General features: G+C 44.8%; 1 protein-coding gene across 5 annotated transcripts in view; it reads right to left on the bottom strand.

Annotated features, from left to right (window-relative positions):
* The window catches only part of tatdn3 (TatD DNase domain containing 3), a 108,623-nt gene that overhangs the window by 76,886 nt on the left and 16,547 nt on the right, over nt 1-15,190 (bottom strand). For all 5 annotated transcript variants that reach the window (XM_041216553.1, XM_041216544.1, XM_041216562.1 and 2 more), the window contains exons 2-3: nt 12,547-12,579; nt 7,073-7,146 (exon numbers count right to left, since the gene is read on the bottom strand). In XM_041216553.1, the coding sequence (XP_041072487.1) occupies nt 7,073-7,146; nt 12,547-12,579 (107 nt within the window). The remainder of the gene's footprint in view (nt 1-7,072; nt 7,147-12,546; nt 12,580-15,190) is intronic.

Here is a 15,190-nt window from a genome sequence, read left to right as displayed (position 1 = left end):
GGTTGGGTCTCAGGGAGGGTGTGTGGTTGTGGCCTAATGAAGGAGTGATGGGATGGGGGGCTTGGGCCTCAGGGGGTTGTAGGCCGCGGGGGGGAGGCTTCAGGGATGTGGGGAGTTCGGGCCTCGGGGGTGGGATTATCGGGGGTGGCAAGGAGGGGTTGGTTCAACCTTAGGGGAGGGTTGGGACTCGGTGGAGGGATGGCATGCTTTAGGGATGTTAGGATTTGGGGGTGTGGGTAGTGTCAAGCCTTGGGGATCCGATGGGAGGTGGAGTCCTGGAGGGATTGTGCCAAGACTTGGGATAAAGGGGGCCGGGCCTCATGGGAGGTGGGGGTGGGGCCCGGGGGGGAGGGTGTCGTGGGACGTCAGGCCTCATGGGGTGGTTGGGTCAGGTCAGGACTCGGGGGGTGTTTGGGTGGAGCAATCCCGTGGGATGGGGAGTTGCTGTCTCGGGTGTGGTGCCTTGGGGGTGAGGGGTGTCCCATCGGGGATTGGGGGTTTGGAAGAGTACCATGGGGGGCGCACTGGGGCTACGGCAAGTCCCCTAGAGGTTGGGGGATGGGGGAGTCTTGTGAGGGGGTCAGTGTGGGTCTGTGCAATAGTTACCCAGAAGTTAGAAGAGATTTTAAGTCTTCTAGCTTTTTCTGAGTAATTATTAGTGTGACCCAGTCAGAACCATCTGAAATTTGTGATTTAAATCACATTTTTGGATGGTTCTCAGTGCAGGGCAATTGCCCAGGGGAAGTTTGCACTTATGCAATTGCTGTGCAAACCTTACTTGTGCACTTCTGAAGGGGATTTCTCCAGCGCATCTTTGGGGAACACCCCCTTACAAAACCCTGAAGCTCGGCAGTTGCGGCCCTAGTGTTTTCAGTCATGAAATCTTCACAATGACTTAACCTGCATTTAATTCACTTTAACAGAACCTGTTATTGTTTAGGCTGTTTAGACACCATCTTTTTTCAACAGTTGTGTCAGGCTACTCAAGAACCAGTTACAGAATACCTCAGAGTGTTGTTGTTCACTAGTACTTACAAGTTAATTGCATCAGCAAATCCTTCATACAATTGAAATGTTACTTAGAATTAACAGCACAGAAACAGACTGTTCAGCCCAAAAGGTCTATGCTGCTGTTTATACCCCATGAGTCTTTTCGCACCTTACTTCACCTTACCCTCTCAACAGTTTCTTCCCTCATGCATTTACCTAGTGTCCCCTTAAATGCATCTATGTTTATTGCCTCAACTACTCCATGCAACAGCAAGTCTAAATATGTCAATGCATAAGTCTGGAGTCTCACATTAGTGCAAGCCATATGATTCAGGTCACCTATTTTGTATGCCTTGGATGCCATAAAATTTAAAATCCATCAAATAATAAAATTCAACAGATCACACGGCATCCAGCTAAAAAGTAAGACTGGTTAATGATATGTCCACCTGATCAGATGTACTTTGATCTTGGCGTTTATACTTGAAGCAGTATAAATGCTTTATCTATTTTGCAGTTTCCCTTCTCCACTTGCTTACAATGTAATTTTAACAGATTCTATGACTGTATCTGATTGCAATGTTGATACTGTCAAGTCAGTGCAAGGTTAAATATTTCCAGACGCTATTCAATACTTTGCAAGTTCTGACAGGAATATATGGGTGGTTTTCTCTGCACTGGTGAGAAAGTAGCATCTTCATAACAGAGTGGTGTGAATCTACATGCAATTTTACAAAATGTGCAAAAGGCAGCCAATTAACAGGGTGAAATAGGATGGAACAGGACAGGGAAGAATTGTGAGAACAAGCTGTCCAAAACAATAATCACTGATGTTAGCGACCAACAAAAAAAATCAATACCACAGATATATGAATGATGCAGGAAATAACTATCAGAAATAATAAAATGTGCTTCAACTGCTCTATCAATCATTTTATCAAAAGAAAATTCCAACCAACAAAATGACAGCTGAAGATCCTTCAAATAAGTAGTGTAAAAATGTCAGAAATGTTAAACCATGGAAAAAATGATTAAATTTTCTTGAACACAAATAAGTTCAAGACCTTTGAGTCTGCTTGAAGATTACTGTTTTCCTTCTTTAAAAGTCAGTGGTTCAGACTAGATATGGTTCCATGAGCACCAGCAGCTCGTTAAAATCATTCATATGAAACACTAATTAGTGAGTGTTGGAAGTGGGCCAACAGAACTAAGCTTGATCCTGTCTTCTCCCAACATTTACATATGAATACTCTTCCAGCAGGAATCAGACGTTTCCTTTCTTCCCAGGGCTAAAGTCAGATGTAGAACTCCATTATGGCACAGCAGATGGTAAATGACGAGCTGTTCAAATTCCACAGGGAAACTTTTAACAACTAACATAACTATTTTACAATTTGTATTAATTTCGAGGTGCATGCTTTGAATTCAGTAGTAATAAGACCACGGAGTCTTATAGGTTTCTTACAAAACAAAATGAAACCTTTATTAATTAAAAAATGATCTTAAGCACATAAATAGGTTTACAAATTACTACTATGATAACTCCTAGCTCCCCTAATTAATCTAACTCCCAGTTACACTTCTATTAAGGCAACAGTAAAACACAGATTTTAAAAGACCCAGGCAAAGCAACACGATACCCTGTACAGTCAAATTCAAAGTGAGTTTTCTTCACTTCAGTTCATGTAGAAAGCAACTTGAGGCTTAGAGGCTGGAGGCTTTTCACACTTGTTAGACCTTAGAATGTCTTCTCTTACACATGACCTCATCTCCTTTATATAGGTTTCTCCCTTTTTAATGTAAATCCCATTGTCCCGATATGTGTTTTCAACTCTAGTTTTCTAATAATAAAACTCTTTCATAGTACCAATTTTATCAGTAAGCTTTGGGAAAAATAAACACACAGTTTGGCTTCTTCTGGCTCAGTGTAACATTTCACCAATTCTTTTGAAATTCAAATTACTCTGGTTTATCTAAAAATACAAATTTTCCCTTTACATCTCACATTCTAAAACTTCAGCCATGTTTATCTATTTAACATTTCAAACCTAGCTTATCTTCTGATACATCAAGGTCTTCAGACCAGCTGCCTTTAATTCAACTAAGTCCCACACACAGACCCCACTATTCTTACCTTACAATAAATTCCAATAACATTATGCAAATTATTATATTTTCCTGACAACTCCCACCATCATCCTGGTTTAAATCAATGACTTATCCCAGACCAGAAATCAAATCTGTGAGCTTCCTTTGATATATAGCTCAATGCATATCACACAGTGCTTTCACTCATTCAATGGTATAGCTCTCTGTTTCTGTTCAAATTAGAGTCACGCAATTTGTAAAATAAAATCATGATACACAGATTATATCAACCAGGATAACAGGCCAGAATACAACCAAAACCTTCTGCCAGACTAGCAACTTCAGTAAATTTTCTTCTTGTCCGAAATCAAAGGAGCAATTTTTTTTCCCTTGGGCAGGGTTGATTACGCAGTTAGAATAGATTCGGTGACTGGATTTGTTAACAGTGATGAAATATGTTTGGTATTTCTGAACAAATGGCATCCCATAGCATCACTCAAGTTCTGACATGACATATGGGCTGTTCTCTCCACACAAGTTAGAAAGGAGCATCATCAAAACCAAGGAACTTGAATCATGTTTATCTCAGAAATTTAACAAACGACAATAGAAGAGTAATTAAAAATGTTTGTGGTATTAAGGGAAACAATTAAATAGGCAACCTGTACAAAAAATATGCAATTGGCGACAACACCCTATGGGGAGGAGCTATATGATTGAATAACAGTAAAATAATTATTAACACTAATTGTGATATTAGGGGAGACAATTAGATAGGCGCCTTGTGTCAAGATGTGGGATTGTTGGGTAGGGAGGAACTATGAGACCATATAACCATGAAAGAACATTTTAAAGTATTTGTGATACTAGGTGAGATAATGAGATGGCTATCTTGTATACAAATGTGTTATTTGTGATAACATAAAAAGGTAGAAATAAAGAATGGAGAGGAACTGTGAGGGCAATCTATTATTCATAATTTTAGAGGCAGAAAATGATGAATACCTGTACCAGTTGGTACTGGAAAACCACAGCATCAAATTGTAGACAAACCTATACTATATGTGCCATTATTTATTTCATCGAAAAAAAAGTTCTGCCATCAACATTCCCATCCAAACTGCATTAAGAGCACTTGTGTACCTTAATGACTCTTTAGTAAATGTACCACCAGGTGTGATAATGAGCTAAACAAAACATGATGATCCCAGGTAGAATTTCACCCTTCCCGGAAGATGGGTTGGTGGGGGTTGGGCCTGGGCATCATGGTCACCACATGTCCACCCACCCCCACCCCATGGGTATTTTACTCATGACGGAGGAAGCTTCAGGTGGCCCCCTTGCCCTTGGGTCAACTGATGCCCTTGACTGGACAATTAATGATCACTTATGAGCCTCTTCCTAGTACCACTAAGGTTTTACCTACGGCAGGGGAAGCCAGTGCCAAGAGTCCCAGCCACCCAGCAAAGCCTGAGAGTTTTGTGATTGGGCTGAGCCGGGATGAGGTGCCTTGTCATCGGACACCCTGTGCCTATCAGAGGCCCTCCTCCCTCAACATATTTCACCCCGCCCCTCCATCACATTTCCCCTGCAAACCTCCCCATGTCGATCCTGCTCCCCCAACCCCCTTGGTCAGATCCCCCAGCCTGGCCCCAGCAAGACCCTGGACTTATTTGTCTGGGCTCCATGCTGCGTATCTTTGGGGACTCACTTGTGGTTCCAGAGGTAGCCACCACTCCTGGTGATGCTGGTGGGACAAGAGAGTTACCAGCCGTTTGATTGGCCAGCAGTTCTCTGAGACAGGGCATCCTCTCTGAATGGGGGAAGAATGCCTGCCTTGAGCCAATTCAAGACCTGACGGCCATTAAATCCCTGCAGGCGAGCCGGCCAAGTGCAGGCAGGCTTGCCACCAACTTTCACACTGACGAGAGCATACCCCACTGCCAGTGCGTAATCAGCCCATGATTTGTGTTTTCAGACCATCTCAGCCAGACCAACGGTGGAGGCACTACAATTGCCCTCAAAAGCAAAAGTCAATGCTAATGTTCTCCTTTCTAGGAAAGGGGTAAAAATTAGCAATGGCTTGTCCTCTTAATCTTTAATCAGTAACTACTTCCAGAAGGTGCAAATGCGCAGAATTCAGGGTAGATTTTCAACTTAAGGTCCAGGGGTATTGCGATCGGCCAACCATTATAGAAACTGCTCAATTTTCATTTCTACAATGAGGAGGATGAAGCCCTGCTGTGGTGTGCCAATGATTTAACAGCCTTCGAATAGTAAGTGTCAAGGCTCACATATGAAAAATGGCCATGGGGTCAAAGGAGCTACCTGGCAGTTAACAAACATGCAAGTTCCAAAAGACATTCAGTATTCAAAAGGGTTAATCTGCGCTATTTTATTTCAGTGTACCAGTGGCAAAACACTTGCTTTGGCAGGTTTCTTTTTTGCAGTTCACTGCTGTTGCGGCTAGTTTTCTTTAAACATGCATCCTTTAGGTGAATTTGATTGCAGGAGCTGCCAAAGCCAAAGGAAGAGTGCCCAAAAGAATAGTGCCTGAAAGTGCCAACACCTTTGAGAGGAAGAAAAGTGAAAGAAAGTAGAAAATTTGTCAAAAGCTATTACTTTTGAAATTGCTGCCACATGCTATTAGTTTAAATCATTTTCTCATAAAATTTGATTCAAGATTTTGCTACCTTGTTCTAAATATCTGTCTTTGTTTCAAATGGATTGAGCTCGCCAAGATGTAGCTCAAAAAGAAGACACATTACACTTGAATCATCAAATGAAAGAGTGTAACATTCCTTCTATCAAGTAGGTCATTTTGCTCTTGTGGTACTCTTCTGTTACTTATTATTAAACCGCATGATATGGCCTTGACCTGTTTTCATAAGTCCGTTTGAAATGCAAAAGAATTTAAATTATGCTGATAGACTTGCAGTTTATTTGAATTTTTAAGGAGAATATGTACATCTTAATTTGCAAGATTCCATTCAAACATTTCACAACTAAGAAACGAAGTATTTTAAGAAAAACTAGTATTTATATTGAATCTTTACAGTACAAAAGCGTCCCAGACATGTAATTCTAAAATAAGGATGCTGAAACATATAAAGGATGCTTCTAAAAAGAAAGGATGCTGAACCAAAGAAGATAATAGATGGAGAGAAAGCTTGATAAAAAAGGTGGATTTTAAGGAGGGTCATAAAGGGGAAGAGGAAGGTAGAGAGGTTAGGGAGTGAAGTTCAGGCAGTTGAAAGCACAGCCAAAGGTGGGGCAAAGGAAGGAACATTGCACGAGGCCAAAATCAGATGGGTTTGGCATACATCTACAAGGCAATTTCAACACTGAAGATGTAGTTTTCAATAATGGTTCATGTATGGTTAAGATATATATTCACCATGAATAATTAGCTCAAGTGATTTCCTTGAAGTATGGGCTGAGCACTATCCAACTGATCCCCAAATGGTTGCACGCCATGTTATTTTGGGCCCAGATTTTCCCTCCCGGGTCAGGTGCACAGAGACGGGAGAATTCCCAGCTCTGCAAACCTGACCTTTAAAAATAGCTGCCTGCAATCAATTTTCATTCTGGGAGGTCGGGCTAGATTAGAAGTTGGGCCTGCCGTTACCCAGGACAAGAGCAGGGGCTGCTGGGTGAAGGGGTGAGCTGTGCAGAGAGCCTGCTGAAGTGCTGCAGCACTTTCTTTAAGTTATTTTTTAAATGATTTAAACAAAAACATCCCTCCAGCCCACACCACCTCACAACCCCCACACATTCCCCATGACCCATCCCTGCCAACCTGTGCCACATCATTGCCCCCCACCTAGCCCCTATGGCCCCTCACACCCCCATGCCAAACCATGCCCTCCACCCATCATCCTTTGTCCTTACCCCTTCCATGCAAACTCACATCACATTTACCACTGAATTATCAGGATGCTTTACGGCTTAGATATTTTACAAATAAATGTGCAAAAAGTATGGGATACATAACTTGTCTGAAAGCTCGATAAGCCTTTCAAATTCTCCAGAATGCTCTGCTACTGCCACAAGAGCTAGAAGTCCAGCCTGTAAAGAACAAAAAATGCTGCAATGGATAATCATACTCACATCAACAACAGCTGTATGTCTGCCTACAGGATGTAATCCAGAAACACTGTTGCTCAGCTCTAATTAAAGACTAAACAATCAACAGGCATGGTAGCTAAGGTGCTAACCCAGTTTGCCACACCTTTCTCCACATCAGCTGGAGTGCCAGTTGTGATACGGAGTATATTACATTGTTTACTATACCATGAGCTGTCTGTGAAATATCCAGACCGCACATGGGCAGAAACACATGCTTGCATTCTCATCAAACTATTCACGTTGAAAATATTGATCAATCAGGGTAAAATTCATACTTAACAGACTGTTAAATCGCATGCCTGGAATTTCCTCAGAAATGTTCAGACTCCATTGCTGTAATTTTGCCGGAAGTGCAGCGGAAGCCCTATTCTGGGTTGCCACTACATTTCCCAAGAAGTTATGGCAGTGGAGCTGGAGAAGCTCTGAGCAAATTTCTGACTAGGATTAATAACCTAATGTCCTTTAAGAAAGGGAATCTGCTGTCTTTACCTGGTCTGGCCTACATGTGACTCCAGATCCACAGCCATATAGTTGACTCTTAAATGCCCTCTGAAATGGCCTAGAAAGCCACTCAGCTGTATCAAACTGCTAGAAAGTCAATAAGGAATGAAACTGGATGGACAACCTGGCATCGATCTAGACACCGGAAACAACAATCGTAATCAGCCCTGCTGACCCTGCAAATTCCTCCCTACTAACATCTGGGGGCTTGTGCCAAAATTGGGAGAGCTGTTTCACAGATTAGTCAAGCAACAGCCTGACATAATCAAACTTACGGAATCATACCTTACAGATAATGTACCAAACCCCACCATCACAATCCCCGAGTATGTCCTGTCCTATCGGCAGGACAGACCCAGCAGAAGTGGTGGCACAGTGGAATACAGTCAGAAGGAAATTGCCCTGGGAGTACACAACATCGACTCCAGACCCCATGAAGTTTGTGACATCAAGTTAAACATGGGCAAGGAAATGTCCTGCTGGTAACCATGAACGCCACCCTGCTGCCATCACCACCATTCCCCCCCACCCCCCCCAACCCCACCCTCAGCTGATGAATCAGTACTCCTCCATGTTGAACACCATTTGGGGGAATCATTATGGGTGGCAAGAGCACAGAATGTACTCTGGGTGGGGCACTTCATTGTCCATGACAAAAAGTGGCTCGGTAGCACTGCAACAGACCGAGCTGGCCAAGTCATAAAGGACTGGGTCTTCAGCAGGTAGTGAGGGGACCAACAAGAGGGAAAAACATACTTGACCTCATCCCAACCAACCTGCCTGCCGCAGATGCATCTGTCCATGACAGTACCGGTAGGAGTGACCACCACACAGTCTTGGTGGAGACCAAGTTCTGTCTTCAAATTGTGGATACCCTCCAACATATTGTGTGGCACTACCACTGTGCTAAGTGGGATAGATTTCAAACAGACAGAGCAACTCAAAACTGGGCATCCATGAGGCGCTGTGGATCATCATCAGCAGCAACATTGTACTCAACCACAATCTGTAAGCTCATGGTCTGGTATATCCCCCACTCTACCATTGCCACCAAGCCAGGGGATCAACCCTGGTTCCATGAAGAGTGCAGGAGGGCATGCCAGGAGCAGTACCAGGCATCCTGAAATTGAGATGTCAACCTAGTGAAGCTACAACACAGGTCTACTTGTGTGCAAAACACCATAAGCAACAAGTGATAGAGCTAAGCGATTCCACAACCAACGGATCAAGTCTAAGCTCTGCAGTCTTGCCACATCCAGTCGTGAATGGTGGTGCACAATTAAACAACTCACTGAGGTGGAGGCTTCACAAATATCCCCATCTTCAATGATGGGGGAACCTAGCACATCAGTGCAAAAGTTAAGACTGAAGCATTCGTAACAATCTCCAGAACTGCCAAGTGGATGATCCACCTCGCCCTCCTCTGGAGGATCCCAGCATTGCAGATGTCAGTCTTCAGATTCACTCCATGTGATACCAAAAAATGGCTGAAGGCACTCCAAAGGCTATGGGCCCTGATAATATTCTGGCAATAGTACTGAAGACTTGTGCTCCAAAACTTGCCACGCCCCTGGCCAAGCTGTTCCAGTACAGCTACATCACTGGCATCTCCCAGGCAATGTGGAAAATTGCTCAGAAATGTCATGTGCACAAAAAGCAGGAAAATCCAACCTGGCCAATTACTGCTCCATCAGTCTGCTCTTGATCATCAATAAAGTGGAAGTTGTCATCAACAGCGCTATCAAGCAGCACTTGCTTAGCAATAACCTGCTCAATGACGTCACTCAGGGTCACTCAGCTCCTAACCTCCTTACAGCCTTGGTTCAAACATGGACAAAAGAACTGAACTCGAGGTGAGGTGAGGGTGACTGCCCTTGACATCAAGGCAGCATTTGACCGAGTGTGGTATCAAGGAGCCCTAGCAAAACTGCAGGCAATGGGAATAGGGGCAAAACTCTCCTTTGGTTGGAGTAAAACCTAGCACAAAGGAATATGGCTGCGGTTGTTGGAGGTCAATCGTCTCAGTTCCAGGACATCGCTGCAAGAGTTCCTCAGGGTAGTGTCCTAGGCCCAACCATCTTCAGCGCCTTCATCAATGACCTTCCCTCCATCATAAGGTCAGAAGTGCAGATGTTCGCTGATAATTGCACAATGTTCAGCACCATTCGCGACTCCTCAGACACTGAAGCAGTCCATGTCCAAATGCAGCATGACCTGGTCAATATCCAGGCTTGGGCTGACAAGTGGCAAGTAACATTCACTCCACACAAGTGCCAGGCAATGACCATCTCCAACAAGAGAGAATCTAAACATCGCCCCTTGACATTCAATTGCATTACCATTGCTGAATCTCCCACTATCAACATCCTGGGAGTTTCCATTAATCAGAAACTAAACTGGACTAGCCATAACTACTGTGGCTACAACAGGTCAGAGGCTGGGAATCCTGTCGGGAGGAACTCATCTCCTGACTCCCCAAAGCCTGTCCACATCTATAGGACACAAGTCAGGAGTGTGATGGAATACTTTCCACTTGCCTGGATGAGTGCAACTCCAACAACACTCAAGAAGCAGGACACCATCCAGGTCAAGCTTGATTGGCACCACATCCACAATCATTCACTCCCTCCACCACCGATGCACATTAGCAGCAGTGTGTACCATCTACAAGATGCACTGCAGGGACTCATCAAGACTCCTTAGGCAGCACCTTCCAAACTCACGACCACTACCATCTAGAAGGACGAGGACAACAGACACATGCGAACATCACCACCTGGAATTTCCCCACCAAGCTACTCACCATCCTAACTTGAAAATATATCACAAAACAAAAACAGAATTACCTGGAAAAACTCAGCAGGTCTGGCAGCATCGGCGGAGAAGAAAGGAGTTGACATTTCGAGTCCTCATGACCCTTCGACAGAACTAGGTGAATCCCAGGAAGGGGTGAAATATAAGCTGGTTTAAGGTGGTGGTGGTGGTGGGGGGGGGGGGGGTGAGTGTGTGTGTGTGTGTGTGTGTGTGTGTGTGTGTTTGTGTGTGTGTGTGTGTGTGTGTTGGGTGGGGGGAGAGAAGTGGAGGGGGGTGGTGTTGTTGTAGGCAAAAGCAGTGATAGAAGCAGATCATCAAAAGATGTCACAGACAGCAGAACAAAAGAACACATAGGTGTCGAAGTTGGTGATATTATCTAAACGAATGTGCTAATAAAGAATGGATGGTAGGGCGCTCAAGGTATAGCTCTAGTGGGGGTGGGGGGAGCATAAAAGATTTTAAAATATTTAAAACTTTTGGAAATAGGTGGGAAAAAGAAAAATCTATATAATTTATTGGAAAAAAAACAAAAGGAAAGGGGAAGAAACAGAAAGGGGGTGGGGATGGAGGAGGGAGTTCAAGATCTAATGTTGTTGAATTCAATATTCAGTCCGAAAGGCTGTAAAGTGCCTGGTTGGAAGATGAGGTGTTGTTCCTCCAGTTTGCATTGGGCTTCACTGGAACAATGCAGCAAGCCAAGGACAGACATGTGGGCAAGAGAGCAGGGTGGAGTGTTGAAATGGCAAGCGACAGGGAGGTTTGGGTCATTCTTGCAGACAGACCACAGGTGTTCTGCAAAGCGGTCGCCCAGTTTACGTTTGGTCTCTCCAATGTAGAGGAGACCGCATTGGGAGCAACGAATGCAGTAGACAAAGTTGGGGGAAATGCAAGTGAAATGTTGCTTCACTTGAAAGGAATGTTTGGGCCCTTGGACGGTGAGGAGAGAGGAAGTGAAGGGACAGTTGTTACATCTTTTGCGTGGGCATGGGGTGGTGCCATAGGTGGGGGTTGGGGAGTAGGGGGTGATGGAGGAGTGGACCAGGGTGTCTCGGAGGGACGATCCCTACGGAATGCCGATAGGGGGGGTGAAGGCAAGATATGTTTGGTAGTGGCATCATGCTGGAGTTGGCGGAAATGGCGGAGGATGATCCTTTGAATGCGGAGGCTGTTGGGGTGATAAGTGAGGACAAGGGGGACCCTATCATGTTTCTGGGAGGGAGGAGAAGGCGTGAGGGCGGATGCGCGGGAGATGGGCCGGACACGGTTGAGGGCCCTGTCAACGACCGTGGGTGGAAAACCTCGGTTAAGGAAGAAGGAGGACATGTCAGAGGAACTGTTTTTGAAGGTAGCATCATCAGAACAGATGCGACGGAGGCGAAGGAACTGAGAGAATGGGATGGAGTCCTTACAGGAAGCGGGGTGTGAGGAGCTGTAGTCAAGGTAGCTGTGGGAGTCGGTAGGCTTGTATTGGATATTGGTAGACAGTGTATCACCAGAGATTGAGACAGAGAGGTCAAGGAAGGGAAGGGAAGTGCCAGAGATGGACCACGTGAAAATGATGGAGGGGTGGAGATTGGAAGCAAAATTAATAAATTTTTCCAAGTCCCGACGAGAGCACAAAGCAGCACCGAAGTAATCATCGATGTACCGGAGAAAGAGTTGTGGAAGGGGGCCGGAGTAGGACTGGAACAAGGAATATTCCACATACCCCATAAAGAGACAGGCATAGCTGGGGCCCATGCGGGTAAATATATCGCCATTCCTGTGTCAAAATCCTGAAACTCTCTCCCTAACAGCACTGTGGGGGTATACATACATCACATGGACTGCAGTGGTTCAAGAAGGCAGCTCACCATCAGCTTCTCAAGGGCAATTAGGGATTGGCAATAAATGCTGGCCATGAACGAATGAAAAAAATACCAGCAATGCCAATTGAAGAATGCTTGTTTTCTATACTTATGTGCAAATGAACATATCTGACTGTTTTATTTCATCCAGGAATTGATTAATTGAAATAAACTGTACCTTTTTCGCTTGCTCTATCACTGTATCGATATCCTAAAATAAAAGCAACAAGATTAGTAATCATATCCATATCCTAATGATGATTTTACCAGAGTTAATTTAACAAAGATAATTGTGCAAATTTACAATCCCATTGGACATTAGTGATAGCAGTGTAGTAGTGGTAATGTCACTAGAATAGCAATCCAGAGGCCCAGGCTCATGCTCTGGGGACACAGGTTCGAACAGCAGCTGGTGAAATTTAAAGTCAATTAATAAATCTGGAATTAAAAGCTGACATTGGTTATAGTGACCGTGAAACCATTGTCAATTGTCAGAAAAACTATCTGGTTCAATTAATCCTTTAGGGGAAGAAATCTGCCGTCCTTACCTGGTCTGGCCCACACATGACTCCAGACGTCCAGCAATGTGATTGACTCTTACTTGCCCTCTGAATTGGCCTAGCAAGCCACTCAGTTGTATCAAACTGCTACGAATTCTGAAAGGAATGAAACTGGACAGACCACCTGGCATTGAACTAGGCATCGGAAATGACAACAGCACACCCTGCCCTGTCGATCCTGCAAAGCCCATGACAGGATTGGTAGGAGTGCCCACCGCACGGGCCTTGTAGAGACAAAGTCACGTTTTCACATACCCTCCATCATATTCTTTGGCACTACCGCCGTGCTAAATGGGATAGATTTTGAACAGATCTAGCAACTCAAAACTGGGCATCCATGAGGTGCAGTGGACCATCAGCAGCAGCAGAATTGTATACAACTGCAATCTGTAACCTCATGGCCTGGTATATCCCCCACTCTACCATTACCATCAAGCTGGGGGATCAACCCTAGTTGAATGAAGAATGCAGGAGGGCATGCCAGGAGCAGCACTAGGCATTTCTGAAAATGTGGTGTCAACCTGGTGAAGCTACAACACATGACAACTTGAATGCCAAACAATAGATGCATCATGTGATGGGCAGAAGTAAGTGATCCCACAGCCAACAGATCAGATCTAAGTTCTGCAGTCCAGCCACATCCAGGCATGAATGGTGCTGTACAATCAAACAACTCACTGGAGGAGGAGGCTCCTCAAATATCCCCATCCTCAATGATGGTGGAGCACAGCACATCAGTGTAAAAGAAAAGACTGAAGCACTTGCAGCAATCTTCAGCAAAAGTGTCAAATGGATGATCCATCTCAGCCTCCTCCTGAGGTCACCAGTATCACAGGTGCCAATCTTCCTTCAATTCGATTCGCTCCACATGATACAAAGAAACAGCTGAAGGTACTGAATACAGCAAAGGCTATGGGTCGTGACATCTTTCCAGCAATAGTACTAGCTGCGCCCTTAGCCAAGTTATTCCAGTATAGCTACAATCCTGGCGTCCATCCAGCAATGTGGAAAATTGACCAGGTATGTCCTGTCCAAAAAAAGCAGGACAAATCCAACCCGACCAATTACTGCCCTATCAGTCTACTCTCGATCATCAGCAAAGTGATGGAAGATGTCATTGACAGTGCTATCAAGTGGCACCTACTCAGCAATAACCTGTTCGCTGATGCTTAGTTTGGGTTCTGCCAGGGCCACTGAGCTCCTGATCTCACCATGAACAAAAGAGCTGAACTCCAGAGGTGAGATGAGAGGGACTGCTCCTGACATCATGGCAGCTTTGACCGAGTGTAGTCTCAAGGAGCCCTAGCAAAAGTGAAGTCAATGACAATAAGGGGGGTAACTGCCCACTGGTTGGAGTCACGCCTAGCACAAAGGAAGATGGTTGTGGTTGTTGGAGGTCAATCATTTCAGTTCCAGGATATTACTGCAGGAGTTCCTCAGGGTTGTGAGCTAGGCCCTACCATCCTCAGCCATTTCATCAATGAACTTCCCTGGATCAAAAAGTCTGAAGTGGAGATGTTCACTGATGATTGGACAATGTTCAGCACCATTCATGACTCCTCAGACACTGAAACAGTCCGTGCCCATATGCAGCAAGACCTGGAAAACATTCAGGTTTGGGCTGATAAGTGGCAAGTAACATTTGCGTCACACAAGTGCCAGGCAATGACCATTTCCAACAAGAGAGAATCCAACCATCTCCCCTTGACATTAAGTGGCATTACCATCACTGAATGCCCCACTATCAACATCCTGGAGGATACCATTCACTAGAAACTGAACTGAACTAGCCACATAAATCATGTGGCTACAAGAGCAGGTCAGAGGCTGGGAATTCTGCAGCGAGTACCTTACCTCCTAACTACACAAAGCCTGTCCGCCATCTTCAAGGCACAAATCAAGAGTGTGATGGAATACTCTCTGCTTGCTTGCATGAGTGCAGCTCGAACAACACTCAAGAAGCTCGACACCATCCAGGACAAAGCAGCCCAGTTGATTGGCACTGCATCCATCATTTCACCCTTTCAACACTCACTCCTTTCACCACCAACGCACAATGGCAGCACTGTTTACCACCTACAAGATGCACTGCAGGAACTCACCAAGGCTTCTTCAACAGCACCCTCCAAACCCGCGACCTCTACCACCTAGAAGGACAAGGGCAGTAGATGCATGAGAACACCACCATTTGCAAGTTCCCCTCCAAGCCACACACATTCCTAATTTGGAACTATATCACCATTCCTTCACTGGGTCTAAATC

The sequence above is a fragment of the Carcharodon carcharias genome, chromosome 2, assembly GCF_017639515.1.
Source record: "Carcharodon carcharias isolate sCarCar2 chromosome 2, sCarCar2.pri, whole genome shotgun sequence".
In the NCBI taxonomy this organism is placed as follows: domain Eukaryota; kingdom Metazoa; phylum Chordata; class Chondrichthyes; order Lamniformes; family Lamnidae; genus Carcharodon; species Carcharodon carcharias.
The sequence above is the reverse complement of the archived record's forward strand: the minus strand, read 5'-3'. Positions and strand labels throughout refer to the sequence as shown.